The sequence below is a fragment of the Lissotriton helveticus genome, chromosome 7, assembly GCF_964261635.1.
Source record: "Lissotriton helveticus chromosome 7, aLisHel1.1, whole genome shotgun sequence".
Classification (NCBI taxonomy): Eukaryota; Metazoa; Chordata; class Amphibia; order Caudata; family Salamandridae; genus Lissotriton; species Lissotriton helveticus.
In genome coordinates this window covers 133,205,699-133,231,986 of record NC_136068.1, presented here as the reverse complement: position 1 = coordinate 133,231,986, position 26,288 = coordinate 133,205,699, and the positions used below count along the sequence as shown (strand labels likewise).

General features: G+C 45.0%; 1 protein-coding gene across 1 annotated transcript in view; it reads right to left on the bottom strand.

Moving 5' to 3' along the window:
- Positions 1-23,219, bottom strand: part of SLC52A3 (solute carrier family 52 member 3) — a 129,027-nt gene extending 105,808 nt beyond the window's left edge. The window contains exon 1 of the mRNA XM_078651721.1: positions 21,515-23,219. Coding sequence (XP_078507847.1) covers positions 21,515-22,560 — 1,046 coding nt within the window. The 5' untranslated portion in view covers positions 22,561-23,219. The remainder of the gene's footprint in view (positions 1-21,514) is intronic.
- Positions 23,220-26,288: the final 3,069 nt, after the last annotated feature.

Here is a 26,288-nt window from a genome sequence, read left to right as displayed (position 1 = left end):
CTGTGTAGCAGATTTACAAGCCTCTTGCGCCACTTTCGCGTCACTTTTCCCATCTTAAAAGTGATGCAATAGTAACACAATGAACTTGTAAATCTGCCCCTATGCACATTATGAGCAAAAGAAGTACACAACTCTTTCCATTCTTTATCGATCACAATTAGAAAGTATTGCTTCACGATTCACAATTCACTTCAAGAAATATTTTGTGCCTATTTAAAAGGGAGGCGGAATTGTCGACATTACAAAACTTTGGGGCATATTTACATAGACGGCGTTAAAATTGTCGCCACTTTAACGGCAGCAAACTACAACAAAAACGGCGAAAATGGACTTCAAAATCCTTTGTTATCTTACTGGAAGATTTTTTCAACATTTCTGTTTGCTTTGTAAGAGTGAGAGCCACCCCCCGGGGCTATACAATAAATGGTTGTGGTAGGGCTCCAAGGCCCCCCCCCCTGCAAAATTAGAGGTGGGGGGCCTTAACGACCCCCCAAGCCCCGGGGACCACCACCCCCCGGGGCTTTCTGTATTGTGGGAGGAGGGCTGCGTCGCCCCCGCCTGGAACCTTCGAGGGCCCTGGGGACCGCAACACCCCTGGTCCGGCTCCTGCAGTATCCCGGGGTGCCTACCCCGACACACTGCTGTTTGCTATGAGAGGGGGGGAGTCTCGCGGCTCCCGCCCTCCCATAGCAAACTTGGTTTGGATTTTGAAAAAGAGCGGGGGTGGCGGTCCCCAGAGCTAGGGGGCCCCTCTGAGCCCCCCATAATTTTTTTTAATTTGCCCCTGGGATTTGGCCCCCCAAGGGGCTAATTATAAAAGAAGCCCCGTTGGGAAACACCTGCTTTAAAAAATATATATATATATGAGCCCTGGGGGTCCCCTAAACAGGTCTAGGGGATCAGGATATTTCTGCCCTGCCCCCTTTGTACGTTTTGCACGCTTGTTCCACTGACTTCTTCAGCCTCGCTTCTACCGAGGCACAAAATGGCGGCCAACAGTTCCTGGTTTGGAATGTTGACAACCACTTGACAGCCAACTAGCATTGAGCGCGTGATCGGAAGGGTGCGCTTATGGTGTGCTCACAGTGCGCTCAGAGTCTGCGGATCCACCGCGCCCATAGATATATATATGCTTTTAACTGTAATTTTCTCAGGAACTACTGAACAGATTGACACCATTTAAGAGAAAGGCACAAGTCTGAACAGAGGACTACATCTCTGCCAAATTTAGGGTAATTCCGTTCAGCAGTTCGGGCTGTAGCTGCGGCTAAAGGTCCTATGGGAAATTGCATGGGAAAACACGTTTTGGGACTCCCCTTTTTCTCGGCCCCCGCTACACGAATCATCTTGAGACTTTCAGGAAAGGAGCGTAACGGAGCTAGCCATTAGTTTTGAAAATTTCGCACAGATTCATCAACCAGCGGTAGGGGTGGGCGGAAGTCGCGTAAGGGACTTTCGCAGAGAGGCACGGAGATTGAACCAATCTCCGTGCCTCTCCGCAAATTTCCGTTACGTGACACCCGCCCGCCCGCCTCCCGCCTGCCTCCCGCCTGCAATATTAAACATTTATTAAAGCCTAAAATAAGATTTAATAACACTTACCTTATCGCGGGGTCATCTTCCTGGTCTATCATGCCTTCTTCTTGAAACTGCGCATGCGCGGGAGCATGTGCATTCCTCACCAGGAATGCGCATGCTCCGGCAAAGGGAACAACGAAAAACCCTCCTTTCCAATGGGAAGCCAGCGTTTACCATAAACGCTGACACTACCCAGTGGAAATGAGGGGCGGAGCTCGAGTCCCCTTCTCGAAACTGAATACCTAACTATAGCTCTCGCAAACGAGGCGCGCATGTGCGCTCCAACGCCAGGCGAGACCTAAAAATGAATGTGTCCTCATGTAACGCAACTGGTGCCATGTGAAGTGCTCAGACACCCGATTCGGGTCAAGTTTGCGCTATATTAAACTTCGTAAAAAAATTCATTAAAAAAACAGCAGAAAAAAGAAGCAAACAAACATAGCAAAGACGCCTAGCTCATGACAGCCATTATTCAGTTTGTGTCACAGATAAGCTTCTCGAAGTAAGCCGCATTCCTGGAACCACTTACCAGTTGCATTCCTGAAGAAGGGCTGTTGACTTTACCGCACTGAAAATGTTATTTCTCTGTCACTGTGTAAGAGCACGCGATTCCTATGCCCACCTGAGCACACACTGGGTTTTATAGGTTACAGAACCAGTGTAGATGGCACTGCTGATGCTTTGACTGTATGTCTAATGAAGACACAGAGTCCGATCTACTACGGTCTTAATTACATGTAACCCCCTTCATCCTATTAAGCTGTAGTTTCTAGGGTCGGTTCTCAATCAGAACCCACACACTGGTTCTATGTACAAGTTATATCGAAGATGTTTCTGCTATAATGTAAAGTGCTCCATTGTCTCTTGGAATTAAGTTTGCTGTATATTGTTTGAGTCTTAAAAATTTATTGAAAGTGTGATGAGGGGAGGAGTTTCTAGGACTGCAAGAAAGGATATCGTTAGAGCTGCTGTGCCCCAGAAGCCCACATCACTTGACAACATTTCTGATCACTTTTGTAGCAGAAAGAGGGTACTTTGTATTTATCTGATAACTTACATAAGAAATAGTAATGTCTAGCAATGGTAATGAGGCACAGCTGATAAATAATGTATTTTTCAATTAATTGTGCAAGTCTCTTTCCTTAAAGAAGTAAAGGTTGTGTACATGTTTCCGGGGGGATGGAGGTCATGCATGCAATATTCTAGAGGGAGGGACGGGGATAAAAGGTTTACTTCCATCACTGCCTCTGAGCCAGGGTGATGAAGAAGGAAAGCTAAGTTCAACCCTTCACCACTTCTTTAACTCTTGTTGCTCTGACACTGATTGACTCCGCAATGGTGCGCATTTCAGGCTGCTGATGTGGAAGAAATGCTGTGGTCCTCAGTTCTCAGGCTGTAGCATTGGGAAAGAGAAACTCTGCCTGGTGCACAGAACTGCCCACAGCAAACATCAAAGATGCCAACGAACAAAATGAAAACGAAAAATACAGAATCCGAGTAGAGTCCCTGGCACAATCCACTTGTGTTCCTCTGATCAAGTGTTTTCCCCCTCTTATCTTCCCAAAGCCAGAGGCGGACACAAAAGAGCTTTCTTTTCCCACCAGGGAGCGTGATTGACAAGTCAATGAGATTAGACGACTTGCAGGCAAGTCGCTACTCCTGCTATTGGGCTCGGGCGGCACAGGAAAGAAAACAAAGATCTTTTTGGAGTCTCAAAAAAACCAAGCAGCAGAGCCGACGGTGAGAGAAGGATGGCAGCAACATTAGGGCAAGGAGGGGGCGGGAGCGAAGATGCACTAAAATACTGCCGCCGAATACGAGCAGGAAAGAAATAAAAGATAGTTCCCCAAATGAATAGATAAACAACGGAAGCGTAAAGATACAGCACTTGGGCCCTGCTCCATGGGAGGAAACGAAAGACAAAAAGGAGGGACAAAGAGGAAAGATTGATCACTAGCAAGCAAGGATTTTTAAAGGACACTGAAAAAAACAAATGTAGAGCAGTGGGCGGGCTGTAAGCTTACAAAGAAATATATACAACGTATATACAACAGGTCTCGCAGCTTGACCTAAAAAACACCAAAGGAAGTTAAATGTTAGATGTTAAATCAGCAGCTATGCAAGAGCTGTTATCACATCTTAGCCCTATTCAAGTCAAGTCAAACAAGCTTTATTCGATTTAAAAGTAAATCATAAAAGCGAATCAATAAATTACATCATTAAAAACACAATCCATTTACAGAGCAATAAAAGCATCAAAAATAGTTTAACAGCCTCAATCAATCCTGCATACGATAAAATATAGCATATATATGCCTAAACATAATCAGATATTAAAACTAGTAGCTGCATATAATTCCTACCCACAACTACCTGTATCGCTTCGTAATAAAAATAGCTCCTGAGCTAACATTTGAATAGTGCACAGAGAGCAATAACTAAAACCATCTATATAGGAGCATGGACAAAGTGGTCTCGACAGTGGAACAAAAAGGTGGCTCTTACATTCTTATACAAAGGGGAAAACATAAAAAGTGTAAGGTTTTGTCATATTATTACATGGGCACATGACAAGGTTATCAGACCAACTGCATTGCGGCGGAAAAGATACCAGCAAGTGCATCAGGTGAGCCACAGAGCGCTGCGGACTCAAAGCTTGTGTATGCTATGGACTAACCCTTACTGCAATAAGCAGTTCTAATAATAGAATTTAGCCCTGTTCACCACCAAAACGCAGGAATGTCACACAGCAATAAAGCAAAAAGCATCCAAGGTTCCTGCAGTACATGCAAATTGTGCCTTCTCAATAAAACATGACAAAAAATGTGTAACATTAGCATAAAATTATGTTATTCTTAGTCGTTTCTTTTACTATTTCAGTGCTGTGAGGCCTTTCATATGATGCAGCACTATATAAATGTAAACAAGTTATAGTTATCAAAGACATTTTATCAGCCTTTCAATTAATGTACATGGGTGTTTATGTGCATACATACATGTTTGTGTACATGAGTATATTGGGCAGTATTAAGCCTTCCGTATCCTTTGAAGGACATCACAGTTTTTCATTCTTGCATTATCAACCCATTTGATAATTACAGTGCTGTAATATGGCAACATCTACTGTAGCAAGCACTAATATCTCTGCTACAGTACTACATCCCATTCCATACATCACAACCCTCCTCTCCCTGAAACCCAATTAGACCTAGTCCCTTCCAGCCACTCTATTAATCTAGTCAATCACTTGCATGATACCACAAACCCCTTACAAACGTTATCATTTACTTCCATTTAGTTTATGACAAAGAAACAGAAGTAAAAAGCATGGAATTGGTTCCCTGAATTTAGAAGCATAAACCTAATAACCAATATTCCAATAAACTGAACATTAACCTTTGTTTCCCGGAGTAGTGTGCTACTCTACGTAAAGCACTCCAACACTTTGTCCGGGATGGTAAGCACTAAAAAAAAGAAATTACAATACTATATATATATTTTTTTTTACAATAAAAACAAGGTGTCACAAAGTGTTGCAGTGGGTTATCAGAAAAAGAAAAGTTTAAAAAGTACTAGAAAATATGAGTTGAAGTGTGCTTTAGTAATATATAAAATAGCACCATACAAATGATAACTTTTCCTTAATAATGCATAAAGTCATGTCATGTTCTGTGGAACTATAACAAGTTTATTCAAAAGCATCCTAAGTGATGCGCTGTGGCCTTATTGCACCAAGAGGAGCAGGCATCAAAGAATGCCATATCACAGCAGGGATCAACAAATAAGATCCTTCTGCAGAGTCTGGAGCCAATATAAAAAGTTTACCTCTGATACCAATAATCCTTGAACCATTCCTGTCTCTCATCAGAAACTTGTTATTATGCTAACAACAATTACATCCGTCTGGAGGGGGAGAACATGGCAGCCGGCTAGAGCTCAGGTCGCGAGCTCCGTCGAGTGAGGTTCACAGATGAAACGCAAAGCGGCTCGAAGCAGATTGTAATTACAAGGTTTCTTTAATGGGAAAAATGCTTACTTTTGACTGCGGACGCTGAGCTTCAAAACGCCGGGAAACTGGACTCTGGAGGCCAAGGCGGGCGGGGTAGTCAGGAAGCAGCAGAATGGAGGCGAAAGCGGGATCTGGTGGAAAGCGGAGTCCCAACCCTCCGAGCATGATTGGGAGGCAGGGAGGTGTCTGGACGCTGCTGTGGAAGGACTGAAATTGCGGAGGAGAACTTTGATAAAAGTGAGTTACAGAGGCCCCCCAAGTAGCCCGCTTACAAATATTGGCAGGTTGTTTGCGAGCGCAGAACAAGACTGTAAAATAAAAACGAATTAAATTAACGACACTAACGAGGAGCATAAAGAAAATAACGCTTCAAAGCACACAGTGTGCATGAATTCAATAAAGGGAGGGGAAAGGGCAAACGAGGGGCTCTGTCGGCTTCCAAGCTTGGCACGAAATCCCAACAAGGGGATTTATTGGACCCCACTGACTTAATATCCCAAGTGCAGGACTTCCCCAAAAAAGACATGGCAGAACTAAGCGGTGTTGATAGGGAAGAGACCACAAAGAGCCACACCCAAGACATAAGGTACGCGCTAAGAAACAGGGGTTTGACTCCCGCCTCCGGCGACAAAGACGTAGCTCAATTGCCCTTAGTTGAAGAAGAACAAGAGCTAGCAACATTTTCGAAGGACAATACAGTAAATAAAAAGCAAAGAGGACAAAGAACAAAGGGTGTCACTGCGGCTGTGATATCAACCAGAGCTGCTAAAGCGGCGAAACAAAGGGCAATCAAAAAAAGGAGCTAATTTAAAAGTAACACCCTCACTTCGCACCTTCTTTAAAGTCCAGGAGAAATCAGTGCTTAAAAACGCAATATTAAAGGAAAGGTGCGATAATAAAGGGATCCTATCCACACAAAAGCTAACATCCTTTCCTAATAAAAGATCAATGGAAACCTCCAACCGGTTTCAAGTCCTTATGTCAAAAGACCCTATGGAAGAAAATGGCCCGGAAGTGGAAGAGGGACCTGAGAGCGAAGATAACCAACTTCAAAGAACGTTGAATAGGAATTCGGACTCAGATCACTTACGCAGGCTGAACTTGGGAACTTGATGTGGTCACTCTTTAAATAAATGAAGTTGAGCTTCGCAAAGTCCGAAAAAAACCAAGAGAGAATACAAGCAACATGCGAGGCGCTGGAGTCTAATGTCAATGCCTTAGTTGATTGAGTGTCCGCTATAGAAAATACACTGGAGCGGACGAGGGAAGAGGTGAAATCTTGCCAAAACGATATCAACAATTTAAGATCAAATGAAAAAGAGCTCAGAGATAAAGTTGAGACCTTAGAAAACAATTCAAAACGGAATAATCTATGATTACTAAATATCCCGGAAGGCTCTGAAGGGCAGAATATAACATTTTGTATAGTTAAATTGCTAAAGGGAATCTCTCCAGAGCTAGACGAAAAAACTATAGACGACATTCAAAGGGTACACAGAGACCCTTATAGATTGAAGAAATCAAGGAAAAATCACCGGAGAATACTTGCTAATTTTAAAACCTACACTTTAAAAGAAAGTATTCTAAACAAGGCTTTAAAGGCAGGTACCCTTTCCAAGGCGGTTATAACTATAAAATTCATGCTGACATCTCTAAGACAACATCAGATAGACAGTGGGCTCTAGGGAACCTAATGCAAGATCTGAGAGTAGCAGGGGCAACGGTCCAATTGAAATTTCCAGCCCTCCTGAAGATTATGTGGAACAGTTAGCCAGGTGGACATTAGACCGTACACTTTTGCTAGGCCAACAAATTATCGGAATATTGAGAGACGCAACAACAATTTATTTCCAAGTTAATACTAATGGGGAAATATCCAGCCGTGTAGTCTGAGATGCTTACAAAGCAGTGATCAGAGGGAATATGATCAGTCTAGCGGCAAGAAGGAATAGGGAGAATAGGCTCACAATCAGCCAGTTAGAGGCAGATATATCAGATAGGCAAAAGAGGTGTGAAGCTGAAACCTCGGAGGAAGAACAAAAAAAAGCGATCGAAAAAATTTCTAAAAAGAAGTATGACCTATCACTCTATCTGGAAGGAAGGGTAACAAAAAGGTGGGAGGCAAGCACTCCATCAAATTATGAGTATGGGGAGAATAGCGGGGAAGCTCCTGGCATGGAAGCTTAAAACTGAGTCTAACAGAAACAAAATTGTGGCTGTGCATAGGGGCCAGGATGGGGTAAAGGTAGAAGATAGGACAGGTACAGAAGATGCATTTGTAGACTTCTTTCAGTCATTGTATGAGGAGGATTTAACACCTTCTGGTCCTACAGTAGATTCCTACTTAAAAGATTCACAAATTCTTAAGTTGGACGCAGCCTTCCGCGAATCACTAAATGCAGCAATTACTATCGACGTCTTGAAGGTGTTAAACAGATTAAAAAAGGGAAAGCAGCCAGCCCCAACGCAATTCCACACGAGCTTTACCTAGTTCTAAAAGATTTTTTGGCCCCGACTTTAGTGGACCTTTTTAACTCACTCTTCTTAGAAGGTTTACCACTTCTAAAATCATGGAATGAAGCCACTATTAGTTTGATTTTGAAACCTGGTAAAGACCCCCTTGAATGTGAGTCATATAGGCCTATATACCTCCTGAACAACGACTATAACATTTTCAAACAGATTCTAGCAACAAGACTTGGAATTATCATGGATAAACTTATCCATAATGACCAAAAAGGTTTTATTAGGGGGAGACAGTTACATAAGCTCACTCACCAACTTATTGGAGCCATTGATATTGCTACCCAGGAACAGACTCCCCTCGCTGTACTTACATTTGATGCTGCCAAAGCATTTGACAGCGTGAACTGGTCATTTCTGCAGGCTGCTATCTCTTATTATGGTCTGGGGCAAACTTCTCAAGAGCAGTAAAGAACATATATAAGGCTCCGGTAGCATAAATCCTCATAAATGGAAGTCTATTGAAAGAATTCCAGATTAAAAGAGGTACGAGACAGGGCTGTCCTCTCTCTCCCCACCTTTTTAACCTATATATAGAACCCCATTTAAATGTAAAGGATGGGTTATGAAAGAGGCATTATAAGTCTTTCCATACCATAACAAGACTGCTAACAAACTTTGGGAATATCTCCGGTTGCCAAGTTAATCACCAAAAGACAGAGACTAAGGGGGTCATTAGGATGGCGGGCGATCCTTTCGTGTATTGGGACCGCCCGCCATTGGTGCGGGGGTGCCGTTGCAGACATTATGATGTGCCTGCCACACTGGTGGGCTCATCCTGCATTCCTGACATTGCGGCGGGCGGTGCTCTCAGCAATGTCAGGAAGGTATGTCGTGAACTTCCATGCACAACGTGGCAGGCACCGCGCTTTACCTCCACTCCCACTCGGATGCTGGCCAGAGGTACTGACGGACAGAGCGGGGCCTCATTTTTCCCGAGCGGGTGCCGGGTGAGGTGAGGTTACTTCCCACATAATGCTGGGAAAAGGACAATTCATTTAGAGTCTCTTCCGGATAATATTGGGGCTCCAAATTGCTGGTAGGATTACTTTTTCCATTTTGAATTGCCGTTCCATATTTTTGCAGTTGCATCTTTATTATCACTGGTCCTGACGAAAGCTGGATAATGTCTTTAACAGCTGAAACATGTTGACCACACTGCTTAGCGCCACATTGTAGTTATAATTTCAGACTACAAAGCGCATGTTCTTAATCACATCACTAGAGCAGTGCCTAATAAACATATTTTCTGCTCCAGTAGTTGTTTTTAACATTTTCTTTCACACTTTTTTCTGAGCACTGCACATTCATCAGCACCACTCCGAAATACACTGTGGCTCGAAGGTTATCACGGTTTTCCGGTCTCTGCACCATCGATTGATGGGTTGAGTGAGATTTGGAATATACCATCCATTTCCCACATGACGATGCTTCCACCACGTTTGGTGGGCTGATGGGAATTTTTTCAGCCTGGTGTAATTTCAATTTCATTTCCACTTAACTTGTACTCACAACTACACACACTGCTTTTTGACTATGTGCCTCCTCTTTGTATTTACCGCGCTTTGCCTGCCATGTTGTGCATGGAACTGCAGGGGGGTACCATAGGTACCCCCATGTGCACCCCCCACCCCCAAAATACCTGGGGGCCGGTTTCGGGGCCCCAATGGCAAAAAACGCATGTCTTTCCAACGCCGCCACGGAAAGGCACAACCCTGCATTCTACCGAGCCGGCCCGAAATCTCTTATGAAGTAAGTGAGAGCAAGACAGGGGATTTTATTACTCACTCTTTTTGGTTCTGGTCGCATTTTCCCTCGTGCTACTACAGATAGTTAATATCGAGAACTAACTGCACTATGCTAAGCCTGATATGCAAAAGCATGTTTCCAATTATATTTGCACATAAAGTTAGCAGATACACTGTACAATGGCAGTTGGTACATTTGGCCAAATGTGTTTGTGGGTAGATCAATATGGCACTACCAGCTTGTAATAACATGCGGATGTAGACTTCTGGAGGGGATACCAACTGCAACTTAATGAGGGAGGGAAATTAATGGTTGTAATCTGCTGATACTGACCTTCCTTAAAAAAGATCAAATGGGCAGGCTGTATTAGTAAAACATTATTCAGCGTAAAAAAGACGTAAAAACATGGAAAGTATATGTGCATGTTAACACTAATATATATTCTTTTGGAATAGTGTAACATTACTAAAAGATACTTCACTATTCCCCCTTTTTTTACAAACAGTATTAGGAACTTCATGATAGGATCAAATACTGGATATAGGAGCACCCTTGAAATAGGAGGACCTTTGCAACTGCTTCATTGTGAATTTATTAAAAAGAAGAAAAGACAGAGAATTTGCAAGGTATGCATTGCATTGCATTGTGTTTTGCATATATGGTTATTGTCTAAAATTAATCAATGAAGAACTGACTGATTGAACCCCTATCTTCATATACTAGGCATTCTGATTTCAAGTTGGATGCCACTGGGGAGAGAATTAAAAAACTCGCCAAAGATCAAATCCCAACATTATTATTATTTTTCTGGTAGGAAATTCTAGCTTTCCGATCGAATTTGTACCAACCGGGGTTTTGTTATAATGGTCTTGTTAGTGTTAGCCCACCATATATAAAAATAGGACATGAAAGGTTTAGAATTCTCCTTTCTGACTAAATATGCTGTGTAATATGACACGCAATGGACTTGATAGAATAGCAACAGTGGAGGGATAAAGATTTGTTCTTCTTTTAAGTTATTCTGTATCATAGAATGTTTTGTAAATACTGTATAAATTACATCATATATGAACTATGAAAATGATTCTAGTGACTGACAACATTTTTAGTAAAACTGCTTTTTAACTGTATATAATGTAAATGTTTGTAAAGTAATTGCTATATATGTATATATGTTATTTGTAGCCCTGAAGAAGTCTGTGAAGGATGAAACGCGTTGGCTACTGCTACAGTGTTTTATCTGAAGAAAAATAAAGGAATAAAGAGTGAAATGAAAATAACTCCACTGAATTTCTGTCTTCATCAACTCGAACTAAAAGAGTTTTTCTGTTTATTATTATTGTTGAAATATTGGAATATACTTGTAAAATTAGTGTGCTGGACCACTGTATGCTACAAAATTGTAAGAAAGACTTTTGTCTTAGGAGATTTAGGGGCTTGTGAATCTCTGGTCCGCGGCACCAAAAAACCTCACTAAACAGCACTAAGGATAGGTGCAATTGGTTGTGACCCCATTCCCCGCTCTCCTTTTTTCACAACCCTGCATTCATGCTAATATGGATGGCGGTGTCTCCCAGACACCGCCACCATGGTAGTTGCTTTTCCACCCGGTCGACTCTGCGACCTGGCAGAAAACTGGCGGGGTCCCCCCCGTCATGGTAATGTGGGGGGGGGGGGAGGAAATGCAGAGTGGGCGGTGGTTTTTAGCGGGTGGATTGCTACCGCCATACGGGCAGTGGCAATCTGCCTGCTAACCTAATGGACCCCTAAGTATTGGAATATGAACTTACCAACGACGGGACTTAAAACCAGAATTAAATACTTGGGGGATAGAAATTTTAACAAATATTGACGAAATCGCCCAAGTAAATCTGAATTCAAAAGTAAAGGAAATAAGAAAATTATTAAGATTATTGAGTTGTCTATCTCTTACCTTCATGGGGAGAGCTAATGTTATTAAAATGGCGATACTGCCTAAGTTTAAATTTCTATTCAATGCCATCCCTTGGAGTTTAAACCTCAATGGTTAAAAAAGATCCAAAGTGAAATCAATACCTTTATTTGGGCCTCTAAAGGCGTAAGGATAGCATGGAGAAAGTTATGTCAGAGGAAAAATCGACGTGGTATAGCCAGTTCCGATGTTTTGGCTTATTATAGAGCCTTCCAATTTAAGAATATCAGAATTCTTTTTAGATCACATGAGCTTTACACTTCCTACTGGAAAGTTGCAACAGCTGACGACCATTTTCTTTTTAAGTTTGGACATCCGAAGTACTAGGAGCGGTGTACAAACTATGGTACGAGATAAGAAGAGCATGGAAGATTCCTTACTATAGTTGTTTAGCACCAATATGGAACTCGCCTGGAACCCCTGACTACTTAACAGACTACCTAGCAGGTCCGTTGAAGAAAGCGGGAATATCAAAATGGGGAGAACTTTACGAGTATGGAACTCTACATAGTTGGGACCTACTGTCGGAAAAAACCAATGAGAAAATATCAAGGTTTAAGTACTATCAGTTGGTGAGTTGGTCAAAGGAACAAGAGAAAAATTTAGAATCCAGTAGGAAATTGGAGGAAGAAATCCAAAAAGATCCAGCCCGAAAAGAGGTATCGAAATGGTATTGGTATTTAACTCAGAAAGAAGACGACGAATTTACTACGCCAGGCGACATTTAGAAGAAAATCTTCCCGGCTCAAGACTTGCTACAGCAATGGCAAGTATCCAGCACTTTTTTATGGTAGATTATTGTTTCTGCACCCCTTTGGAAAAATCATCTTTTGACTTTACATAGGTCCTACTGGACACCTGAGAAGTTATCTAAAATGAACAATCAGGCGATGAAAACGTGTCCAAAATGTCGTGAGCCAAAAGCGAATGATATCCATATGTTCCATCTGTGTGCCCATCTCGATATATTTTGGGAGGAAGTTGGTAAGATTATTAATAAGGCTCTAGAAACTAACATTAAGGTAAGCACCTTCACTGTTATTTTTGGCATTTTGGACAGTAATAAATCTACTTCTATACTGAGTAATAACCAAAAATATTTATTATTTGTCTTCATTTTATTAGCTAGACGCGAGGTGTGTGTAAATTGAATTCTTCCAACTCCCCCTAAAGTAGTAGATTGGATTTGTTCAGTAGATAAGATAAGGTCAGGAAATTAGATAAATCCGGGGGAAGAGTAAACAAACTAAATATTAGGAACTTTGGGATAAGAATTTATTGGAAGGGTAGGAAGGGATGTCAAAAGATTTTACCCAATGCGACTCAAGAATTTGGGGAAACTATCATGGCAGATCCGTGATGGATAAACCCAAATGAATTTGAAGGTTCTTAAGACATGGTCTCACGTTGCTACCTAAGGGAGGTTCAATTTTACTTAGCACAAGGTTACCTTGTTTACCATAACCACTTAAATCGCATATATGAGGACTAAAAAAACAAACCAATTACATCCTTCCTGATTTAGAGTTTGGTGGGTAGCCCGCCATCCATCAGGGCAGCAGGAGTACTAAAATGTTTTGCCCTATGGATTACCGGCCACAGTACCTAGAGATTACCATTGGCCTGGAAGAGATCTCTGCCATGGCGGCTCCTCAAAGGCATTGAAAATGTGCTGAGCAGCCGCCACATTTCATGCAGGAACTTTATACGCTTTTTTCTTCATAAAAACAAACTCCCAAACTGGAGTTTTTATTTTTTTTAAACAAAAAACGAATGGGAGTTTTCTCTCAGGGTAAGAGGGTACTTTTTTCTGTTCCGAACCACCAGGCTTTCCACAGTGGTCCCAAACCGAAAAAAGTACATCTGACCACCCACTCTGAATAGAACAGATGGTCTGATGTACTTACACTAAAGACCCCCTGTCAGTCAGGCTGTCAGTGTAAGGTTTCCACCGGCAGAGCCGGTGCCAGAGATGGCACCACCATCAGAAACATGACGGTCTACGTGACTATAAATAGAACTGATGATCCATCAATTTGGCAGATAGGCATGTATGCTATTTTATGGTTTTTTTTTATGAATATGGATACATTTATGGTCAGTTCAGCTTGTAAGCGTTTAGTTGACTCCTGTTAATGTGGTGATATGTAGACAGTATATAAATCTACATTTGTGTCTGTGAATGTACATTCATTGATCTGAATTCTTTGGAGCAGATAAACATTAATAGAGTTAAATTTACTTTCTTGGTTTAAATGTACATTGGTTTGAATAATTTTATCTTGGCTTGCCTGATTATACACTCATTATATTAAATATACATTTGATTAGGCAGTGTTCCTGTGTGCGAGGCAGCTAACGAAGTGGCTTTCCTACCAGTTCCTATATGTAACACCCATTTCATGTTCATTGTCTAATAATTAAACCTACTGAACTGGTTTTGGTAATGGTTTTGTGGACTGCTGTGTTTTACTGTACCATTTGTATAGCAATTTCATGTCCCTACTAATGCCTGAAAGTTTTTTCTGGGTCTTCCGGTAAGCAAGCATATACTCAGCTTGATATGCATGGCTGGTAAGCAGTATGTTTCCTATTGTAGGCTATATTGAACGTATTTTGGTGTTGTGTGAAGTTCAGTGGTGTGCTACAAAGCTGTAGCAATATTTTGCTGTGCTTAACTAAGGTACAAAAGCAAAAGGAACAAATGATGGATGGAATGCCGAACAATGCAAACATTCACCCACAGTCAAAAAAATCTGGGTTTAATCCATCATTCTTTTGCTCACCACACCTCTCCAGTTTGGACCCAGCCATATGCAAATCATTCTTGACCCTGCTCCCCTTGGGAACAGTCCAGCCCAAACTGCAGAGCCAGGTCCTCCCTGGACCAGAAACAAGCATCCTGGGACCGGTTTCAGGGCATCACCCCTCATCAGCCAGGCTAGCTTGAATCCATTGGCGCAGTGAGCACGGGACCCATGTCTGAGCATACTCCTCCCACTTTATTGCAACAAACACAAAAGGAACAAATGATGGACGGACTGCTGAACAATTCAAACATTCATCCCCAGTCATTTGTTGCTGCAGCACTAACCAAGGTACAAAGCAGAAAAGATGTTGGAAAGTAGAGCTGCTTTTGCAGACACGTACCCCACCATACTTACCATCATTGTTGATAATGGTGCTGTTTGAGTGAGCTATCTCTGCTGTGCTTGGTGAGTAGGTGTGGGTTTGGATCCCAGGCAAAGCATGGGTGCACCCCAAAGAACATCAACAAACATCATGGTTGCATGGTGCACCAACGATCAGCGATGCTCTGAACCAGCAAGATCAAGAGACCGCATTCATATATGGCTTAATGGGATCCACCCAGGGTTGGAAATGGCACGACTCAATCAAGAGATACTTCTTATATGAGCTTATGGGGCCCACCAAGAAGTGAGTGGAGACACAGCAACCCTAAGAATCAGGGGTCTGTTGGGTCCAACCAGGAGGGCAAGATGCCATGACCAAGGAAAAGCAAGAGTCACTACTTGTACCAGGGTATTTGGGGACCACCCAGAACTGAAATTTGGTTGTCACAGGAAACAGAAGAGGATACATATCAGTCTTTCGTTGAGTGCAGCATTAATTAATAAGCTGGATTAAAGTCACCAACGAGTGAACGTCAGTCTTGGGAGAGAAGTTTCTTGCATGGCTCTGAAAAGTATGCTGCCCTGTCCTTGCTGTTTTTTCCTGTAATAGTCTTTTTTTGTTTTTCCCAGTAAGCCCAACATTCCACAGAGATCGCTGGGGCGCCTCCCTATCACATGGTCCTAAACCCTAGAGCATTGTTTTGAGGTTGAAGAGACAGACAACGTGCACCGTCTATGTGAGCATGACTATTTTCCCTTCTGTCGGGGCATTGTGGGACTGTCGGACTGCTGGTAGTCGCATCATGATTCCTACTCAAGGCAAATGTTCTGATTGTTAATTCAGAACTTGAACATGTTTTTGGACATCATATGATATTAAACATATGAATTAGTCTATTTTTTGACACAAAATCAAACACCGCAGAAGAAATACAACTAAACAGTTGTGTTCAGATATGATCAGATAAGAGTGGTCCAGTCCACCATCCGGTTGAGCCCATTCTGGAAACTGTCTGGTAAATATAGTATGAACATAATGATACGTACAAATTTGTCCTTAACCAGTGACCGTTTGCAAAACTTAATTTGGTGGTGTGGTGGCCACCCAAATATTCTACAAGCATTGTTTTTAAGAAAAGTGTATGATAGAATTCATACTGTTAGACCCAGAAACCAGGACCCTAAATTCCGCAACCTACCAAGTCTAATGGCTTAATATGTAATACAACAAAGCAACATTTGTTATTCATTCTTCTTAAATCCCTTGAGGGAAAACCCTCTGTTAGAAATGGGATTTCTGGCTAGCTGAGACTTGCGCCAAAGCGAGGCTGAAACCACCACTCTAGTCAGGATAAGGGAGTTACACTTCTAAACTAACCCCTGCTCACCCCCTTGGTAGTCTGGCATGAGCAGTCAGGCTTACCTTAGAGGCAGTGTGTAAAGCATTTGCACATAACCAACAGTAATACAGTGTACGCACTACAAAAGGACACCACACCAGTTTAGAAAAATATCCAATTTTATATACTTAAGACAAGACCAAATACGATAAAAATCCACAATACTACACTTAAAAATCTTCACTTATCAAAATATGCTTTTAAAAATAGTTCCTTAATGTCGATAGCTCCATCCGGGGCTATCACGGCATCGTGAACAACAAATCCAAAAACAGTTCTGGCTGGCCGCGGGTTCGCAGGCCAACTATGGTATCGGGAAGACCCGCAAACAGTACCTTTCAGGGCGATGGGGCCCTTGAAGTCACTTGGGTTGCAGGTCGAGCTCCTTTCTGATGGGATCCGGAGCGCTGCCGCCAACAGGCATCGTGTGCTGCGGTGTGAAGCGCAGCGGTGCGCCGTGCGGTGCCCCCAGGTCGCGGTGCGGGCAGCGGTGCAGGCAGCGGCTCGGTGGCGCCGTCAGATGGCGTCGTCGGTGAGACCAGGGCCGCGGTGCGAGATTGAGGCGGTGCTGGTCACGGTGCTAGCAGGTCACGGTGCAAGCTGCGGCATTGTTGTGGCTGAAGCACTGTCATCGGCTGATGAACTGGAGTCGATGGCGCCAACGTCGGTAGGCTAAGGCTGGGGTGTGGGGCGGTATGTCGTGTGACTTACGAGCGGTGCCCCCGAACCACGGTGCAGGCAGCGACGTTGATTTCTGCGGGAAGTGGCGGTGTCAGGAAGGCCACGGCGTCGTCGTGTAGCGAGGCGGTGCAGAGTGCGGTGCCCACAGGTCGCGGTGCGAGCAGCGGCTCAGTGGCGTCATCGTCGGTGAGACCAGGGTCGCGGTATGGCGGTGCCCTCTGCGGTGCCAAAGCTTCTGCACGAAGCAAGGCGGTGCGGAGTGCAGTGCCCACAGGTCGCGGTACAAGCAGCAGCTCAGTGATGGCGTCAGCAGGCGTCGTTGGTGGGACCAAGGTCGCGGTGCGGCGCTGCAGCGGTGCCTTCAGGACACAGGATCGGCAGGGTCGTCGTAGACGTCATCTAGGGGCTTTCTTCGGGTTGCAGCACAAAACACACAGTCCCCAGTGCTGCGGGTTGAAGAACCTGAAGTCTTTGCTGTTCCTGAGACTTCGTGAACAGGGGGCAAGCTCTACCTCAAGCCCTTGGAGAGTCTCACCAATTTGGCTGCAGAAAGTCCAGTCCAGGCCTTTCACTGCCAAAGACAGAAGCAGCCACTGCAGGTCAGCCCAGCAAAGCACCCAGCAAAGCAGTCGTTCCTTTCGCAGCTTCTCCGACTCTTCTTCTTGGCAGTCTTCTTGTTCCAGATGAATTCTTAAGTTCAGGGGTCTGGGACCCAGCATTTGTATCCAAAAATCCTTTGACCTTTCAGGCAGAGGGTGTCTGTTTCCAGCCAGAATCAGTTGGACCATCTCTGGCGTGAATTCCTGGCAGGAGGTGGAGACTGCTTTGTCAGAGGCAGACCAGGCCCTTTGAGGTGCAAGGAGATTCCCTCCCTCTTCACCCATCGTAACCCAGGTCTGTTTAGCCCTTTCCTGACCTATCTAGACTATCAGGGGCCACCCCGCTCTCCAGCCATCAGTCGTCCTAAAAACCAGACATGCAATCCACATTCCAGCAGAGGCACAGGGGATGACCGAGCAAAATAATACCCACTTTCTAAAAGTGGCCTTTATGAACTCAGAATGAAAAGAGCACCCTTGCTAAAGGCTGCATCTTTAAACGCTGAGTTCAGCCATACCAAACTTCATTCACTTATACCTTTTTTGGGCTACATACGTGGGTGGCAAAATCCGTGCTGCAGGACCACGAGCAGCGGTGTACTCACAAGCCCCGGCACTCACAGTGCCCATTACTGAGGGCTGACTAGTGAGTCGCACTTCCAATCATAACACAATTTACCAAAGGAGCACCAGGGCTTTACCACTGATCAGCAGTGCGAAAAGCACACAGAAACGTTATACCAGCAAAAACAGAGTCAAAACCGGGAGGGCAGAAAGCAAAAACTTGGGGGAAACACGCCAAAAGATGCAAAGTCTAACACCCTCCCACTCCTAGAGTTGTTAAATCTTGTTATTATAAGCCCACCCTTACTGCCCAGTGCACTTAAAATGCATTATTGCCTACATATAACTGAGAAGAATGACACATCATATCAGGTATTGTACCACAATGTTGAAGGCAACCCAAACCCTACAAGTAACTTTAATTCAGCTATGAAGATGGCACTACCCCATTATTCTAAGTATCAGTCCCCCCAAGATCTGGGTCTGGTTGCGCACCTGCACTGTGGGGGCAAGAGTGTGGTATCTCAGGGTGTTGTGCACAGTGCATGTGAGTGTGCCTCCCTGCTCAGTGCATGGAATACATTGGATATGTCCAGTTTTCTGGGGCTGTGACCGATCTAGATCAGACAACTGGAGGAGTCAGGTGAGCAAGGCAGATCAGGGAAGGCCTGCTGTTCTTGGTGGGTGTACTTAATGGATTAGGTGACCAGGTAAGTCCATTCCTCCACGAACAAAGTGTTCCTTTTCTGAGTATTAATTTAATAACCAGTTGCATTCTAGGAGTAGTAATCCTGGCTCTTCAGTTGCTCAGTGGCAGCTGCTAGCTGGGTGTATCGGTGAGCAGCGCAGGGGAGAGGGGGGAATAAAAAACATAAATGCTTACCTGAAGGCTGACATCCGCCACCTCTACAGACGATGCTCACACAGTCTCCCAGAATCCCCTGCACCAATCCAGACTACTCTCATGCTGGGATAACCCAGTATAAAAGAAGCGTAGGGATTGGGTGGAGCGGGCTGGTTCCATGCTCCAGGGGAGACTGGTAGCCTGTGCTCCTGAGCCCTGCCGATATCTCCAAGCAATAGCCTGGAGATATCCAAGAGCGATGTCGGTTTGGCCGTCCTTGGACGGCGGGCCAAACCTACATGCGCACTGGCAGTGCCCTGAGCGCACCACTTCTCCTGCTCCTGATGTCCTCACCCTCAAGACTCAGCGGCAGCTCTGGAGTAAAATAAAATTATAATAAAGCAGTTTTATTAACTGCTTTATTATCATTTTATTTTTCATGCGTCTGCTGGTTCCAGCAGTGGGGCAACGCTCCTTACCATAATGGAGGAGCTGTCCCTGCTGTTGCTCCAACTGAACTAGTACACCTGAAAAAAAAATAACGTGGTTAAAAACAGGCCTCTGATTGGATTATTGTGTCTTTGGTGACATTGAGTCATTCGCCAACAGGAGCCACAAATTATCTGTTTAAAAGTGAATAGTAAATTTGACTTGAATCGTGGGGCCGTTCAATATGACACTCTCTGAATTTTAGGGCACATTCTCCCTGAAAGTATCATATCCTTTGAGTGCTTAATTTGTAAATAATTAAATATTTAAAAATTGGTGCAGGAGGCCTAGTCTTAATTCCACCTCATGACCCTTTCTTCCACCACCACACACTCCCAATATCTTTAGCTCACTTCCTGTTGTTGGTTCTTTTTCATCACTTCTTTATCCCTTTGCTACTGTTTTCCTGTCTTTCTCTTCTTTGTTCTTTCCCTATTTTCTGCCAGCCTCCCTCTTGCTCTCTGACAAAGTCTGAAGATGAAAACTATACCCCATCCCCAAAAAATGAATGTTGATGGACCACCACATGGAACCACAGACAGAAATGAAGTACTCACCACCTCACTGTACACTCCCACCCTCCCTGGGTAATTTCCTCTTACAGAGTAACTATATTAGAGTCTCAGCCCACCTCACATGTCCTAGGGCTATCACTAGAGGGTGTTCCCTCATTTGCATGGGGGCATGGCCCCATGTAAATGAGGGAATTCCTTTGCCTCTGCACCCGTGTCATATTATAGGCACGGGCACAGAGGCAAAGAAGCTGTTAGGAGGTGCACTGACAGTGCACCAAATAAATGGTAGTGCACTGTCAGTGTGTCACCTGATGGCAGCCCTCTGGAGGCGGGAAAGGGAGTCCTATGGACCCCCCCCAGACATCCACTTGCAGGCGGTTGCAGTCACTCACTGCACACGCCTGCTAGGGGATCTCTAATTCCCCTTAAAAGTGCAGGTGGGTTGCTGCCTGTACAGAGAAACATGAAGGGGCAGCTTCAAAGCAGCTCCGTATTCACTTGACTGCCCTGCCCTCAGGGTAACAGGGGTTCGCAGCTGCCCTGGGGGCAGCGCTTTCCATCTAATATGGCACACTCTCCTTGTTAGCACGAAGCACACCTTTTAAAAGGTTCGCCCAGAACTAACAAGGAAAATGTGCCGCATTCTGTAATGCGGCCCTAAGACTACAAGTCCCAGAATTCAAAGAAAAAACCCTTGCATTGGACAAGCACATCATGCATGGATCTGGGAATCTAGGCAGGTATGCCTAGCATTTCCTCTGATTCTCCCTTTCCTCCTTTCTGTGGGCTCACCTCCATCACTGTACACTCCTCACTCTCCTGCACTGTGCCTCCAGTCCCAGATGCTCTTACCGTACATTTGGGATTTACGTCACTACATTACAAACCCATAATTAGTGCCCTCTGCCTCATGTCTCGGACTCACGTTGGTGAGTGTGAAATCTACCAAGATGACCAGCTCCCTCCAGGTCAATACAGGTATTATTCCCAATCCTGGACTTTTGTGTGATAGCCTAATGCATTCTGGGTGGTGGTTTCTTTTTTTTCTTCCAATTAACTAATTGAGCTAATACTGTAAATCAGACAAATGTATGTGAAAAGTTCAGGATTAGAACCAGTGTTTGTAATGACCTGGAGTGAGGTGGTCACCCTATGTGCAGCCAGTTTCCATGCTGTAGCTGCACCCATGCCCCTCAGAGTGCCCATCAAGCATGTTGCCGCCATTCCTCCCTGGTGTCTGTCTCGACTGTTCAAGGAGTTCTGAAATAGAACACTTTCCACACTTGGGAGCCAGCTGTTTATAGACTAGAAATGAAGGTGACTGCTGGAGAAGCTTAGAAAAAGAGATGGAGTCACTTACAAACTTGATGCAGAGGATGTTCTGTGTTCAGGGTCACAGTGCCAGCTATGAGACTGAACTAACCCCTCATGTTCCGGCACAACCAAACTCTCCTCCGTGAAGCATGAGGCACACCTACCTGGTGGGTAAGAACATGGCGATGATGCAGGCCAGTGGATTGGCCATGCAGCCCAAGGTTGCCGAGAGGTGGTAAGCCATGCCACCATATGGCATGCAGGAGTACGTCTGAACGGATGGCAAGACCCCATTGGTAAGGGAGTTCACCCAGGCAACCAGGAAGTAAATAAACACCAAGTGGGCGCAGGTGTAGCTGGCTTTTTCCGGTTCAGTGTTGGGTCTTTCATCCAGGATTGTCTCCTGTGGACCTTCTACTGAGGGGGTTCTTTCACCTCCAGAGGGTGTTGGTCCGTTGGTTGTTTGGGCAGCATCTTTAAATTTGCTCAGGGAAGCAGATCCTGTGAGTAGGTTCTCCCTGGACAGAGCCTGCTGTGCTCCAGAAATGCGCGTTAGGAAGAAGAACGCGACCAAGCAGAAGACCATCATCGCAGTTAGGAGGAAGAAGAAGACATTGGTCGGAAAGTTGGCCGGCAGATATTTTGTCTGGATCTGGTACTCCACATCTGAGGTGTTCCCCAAGGTGCTGTTAAGAGACAAGGACACATTCACACAACTGTGCATGCCCACACCTTGAGCCAGGGCTAGCAGGCCTGGAATGAAGCCACTAAGACCCTCGCCCACGTAATACGTGGTCAGATAATTGGGCGGAAGTTGCATCATGAAGGGCAGGAACGTGACCGATGAGGTGCAGTCCACCAGGGACAGCAGGAAGGTGATGGAAAAGAAGGCGGTGCTGTGAAGGACTCCTCCCACCACGGAGGTGTACCTCCAGAGGAACCCCAAGAGGAGGCAGGCGACAACGCCGATGGCCACAATGGTGTAAATGGCGGCCACTTCGTTGACCTTCCCTGGCAGGAACTTGTGCATCAGGGTCACGTAAAGCGGCCCAACGTTGGCCAACTGGATGATGATGATGAGGTAAGAGGGTAGATACCAGCCTTCCGGGAGCTCATTCACGATGAGGGGGAGCTCCACCCAGAGTCCATTGATGGCCACCCAAGCGCCGATGCCGAACAAGCAGGCCAGAAGGTGGACAAGGAAAGCCATGTTGCACGGATTGTCGCTTATGTGCGGGTAAGTGTGAAGCCCTGGATAGAAGCACACTCCGCACTTTTTGGGGACTTATATATTCACACTCGATGAACTCTAATGACAAAGTGAGGCTGTTGTGCAGTCACACGCACTTAGGGCACTTTTCACACACTTTTAGGTGGCCCAAGATCAAAATCAAAAGATGTTGTAACATGGGGCAACGTTGCATCCGTTCTCTTTGAAGCAGCAGACCGTGGAGGGAACTTCCCTGGAGGCCCCTGTGCCTTCCTAGGGGGCTAGGGCGTGAGCAAGTTCATGTTCATTTCAAGTTTCCTCAGCAGAACAGGTAAGACGGCAGTTTGTAGTTTAATTCTCATCCTGTGGAGACTGCAACACAGGGTAAGTGTCCCGTTGACGCTGCATCTTGCTGATTTGGGTAGAGAGTCCGGGGGCTGCGACGCTTGACTGCTTCTCGTGGTCTTCAGTCAGGCCCAGAATACAAAATAATTCGATATATCCTGTCTGTGCGCATCCAACAGGCGAACGAGTTGCCGTCCTGGCTGCTGAAAGTGCGGTATGACGCAACCTGTAGACTAGTGAGGACCCAGAGTCCCCCTCTCTGGCGAGGACGCCCAGCTGTGCCCTGTACCCGATGAATGAGGTGGGTGCGTCACGGGACGTCCTGCTTTGTTTGCCGAGGGAGCTCCGGAGGTTGAACTTTGGCGGCAGCCCTGTCTGCGCGCGCCACGCCCCCCGCATCTGATCTTCAGCCGGGTTCAGAGGCGGCGCCACCCGCGAGGGAGAGCAGGAGGGCGCGAGAGGTCTGCACGTGCGTTAGCCAGTGCGTGCGTGCAGCTCAAGCATTGCACCGTCAGCTACTCACGACGGGACAATGTCTGGGACAGGGTACAACAAAGGAACACAGGCGTGTGAGCAGGGACACGTGGGAGTCATCAAGGGCGTAGGCAGTGAGAGCAGTGCTACGGCTACCTGTGTACCAAGGACACTGGCATTATGAAGCAATGCTCCAAAATGTTTGGCGCCTTTGACTAAATTATGCGGCAAGAAAAGACATTATACAGCTTTTACTTGACAGTTATTTATTTTCGCATTTAAACACACTGAGAAAATGATTTGCCTCACGTGTAGCAGTTTTTACGCACGAATGCAGCAGTCAGCATCTGAGGCTGCAAAAGAGCTGCCATGGTGGCACTTGTTTAGAAATGTTTTATTTTATTTATTTATTTAATCTTTATTTCGGCACATTGTGGCCATAAAAGATACATACAAAACAACAAGCACATATTACAATGGTGAAAACAAAATATTTGCAAGATAACCAATGGGGTTTGCGGAAGATACAATAAAATTCATAAGTTATTTAAAAAGGCACATTAAAATATTAATTTAAAAAGAGCTATTTTGTGCAGTTCCGAGAGATATTATTCTGCTGGAGCAACTCATCAATGTACAACCAATAATAGTCAGAACAAACCTAAAATATACATGATAAATACACACAGCCTAGTCGTTTATAGGTCTAAACCCAATCTCTTACGGGAAAAGCTTGCTGACAATAAGAATCTGCTGACACAGAACACGACAAGTTGTCTAGTATCCGTTTTGATAATCCTATATGCTTCAACGTACGATCGTATACCTAAAGCATTACACAAAGGCTTGATCCATCGTTTCCTTGCCAAATCATATGCAGTACAGAAAAACAAAATATGATTATCATCCTCTCTAGAATTGGACTGGCAACACGTACATTTAGCGCTTTTCGGGCGTAGGCAGTGAGAGCAGTGCTACGGCTACCTGTGTACCAAGGACACTGGCATTATGAAGCAATGCTCCAAAATGTTTGGCGCCTTTGACTAAATTATGCGGCAAGAAAAGACAAATGATCCAGCTTTTACTTGACTGTTTTTTATTTTTGCATTTAAACACACTGAGAAAATGATTTGCCTCACGTGTAGCAGTTTAACGCACGAACGCAGCAGTCAGCATCTGAGCTGCAAAAGAGCTGCCATGGTGGCACTTGTTTAGAAATGTTTTATGGATCTTTTGAATAATGCAGCTGATGGTGGATTGTGTGGCAAGTATGGTAAAGCCAATGACTGTGGCCCTGCTGTTCACCATCACCGTGAGCAAGAGGGAGAGCAGGCGCACATGGGATCCATGAGGGACACAGAGATTGAGGCAGTATTGGAGCTGGTTGGCTGAGACAAACCCCAGCCAGGCAGAACTTACCACTCCAGTCAGGGGCGGGTGATTACACACACTGTATTACCTGCGTTCACCCTTGGGTAGCTTGGCACTGAGCTGTGAGGCTCACCACAGAGGCAATGTGTAAAGCGTTGGCACAGCACACACTCACGATAAATAACGGAATGCCACAAAGCAGGCTTCACACGTAATGTATGTAAATAACGTTTATATTCAAGACACACTTAATAATCTGCATAACATTAGCATTGGGTCCGTCTGGGCATAAATCACACTGGAAATTATTTCTAGCAGTACTAGACCCAGCTGGATTCCAAAAGAAATCAGTGATATGTACACTTGGGCACAATTCGATCCTACACCACCCTGCAACAGCCTCATATGGTGCAATACATTGTACACCCTCAGCCCCACCACACAATGATTATAAGTCAACAGCACACAGTTAGACAGGGCCCCTCAGGCCACAACGATATCAGAAATATGTACATATACCAAACAATACCACTTTTTAGCAACTCAGTGAGTTGAGGCAGCGTGGTTAAGACTAATGTCCAACATAAGGCTTTATTTACATAAAAGCAACGTACTAGGCAAACCATTGACCAGTGTCATGAATCACAGGCGGTTTACCAACGGTCACTTCCACACACACACACATACTCACTCTGCACCACTAGGCTGTGCCACAGTAATCAGTCAGTTCCGTACGGAACAGACTCGCACACATACACACCCAGCTCCCTAATGCTATGCCACTAAAACCCAGCAGGTCAATTAGTAACATGCTGTGGACCCCATAACCCCAAACTTCCCTCCACCCTCCACATTAACCCGGCTATCCTTCACCCCCTCCCCCGATTAAAGACACCCCATCCTCCCCCCAGACACTAGGATGCATGCGACCGAAGTAGTCAGTGTCCCCGGGAAGCAGGTGGAAGGTAGGCAACAAAGTCAATTAGAAAGCAGCAGTCAAAAGGAATTTGGCAGTCACTCGAGAAGTTCACCCACAGGATGCAGTGCAGGGACGGGTTGGGGGCAATAGTCGGTCACAACAAAGGAGTCCACAAGGGCCTTCCAGCTCCAGCCCAGTTACGTAAAACACAAGGGGATCACGCAGTATCTCAACCTGCTTCCGATTGAACTCGGAAACACTTATCCAGCCCAGGCAATCACTCTTACCATATATAACATGGTACAGGGGGACTAGAGGTAAATACATACAGCTCCTCAAGGGCAAAGAGGTCTCCGGAGTTAGTGTGAAGGGATACAGCCTCCCTCACCAAAAACGGGAGCTGAGCTGAGGATAGGTAACCAGACGGGTATGGACCTTTGACGAAAGTTCGCCTACAAGGCCGCCCTCTCAAGCTCATGTGGGAACAGCTGTCCCACTCACTGGGGGTAATTCCCAACAATGGCAAGTATTGAAAAACTTGTGCATTCTAATTGCATGCCTACAGCAACTACTACTAAAAAAACACACGTTAGACATATAAATGGGGGGGTGACCTCTT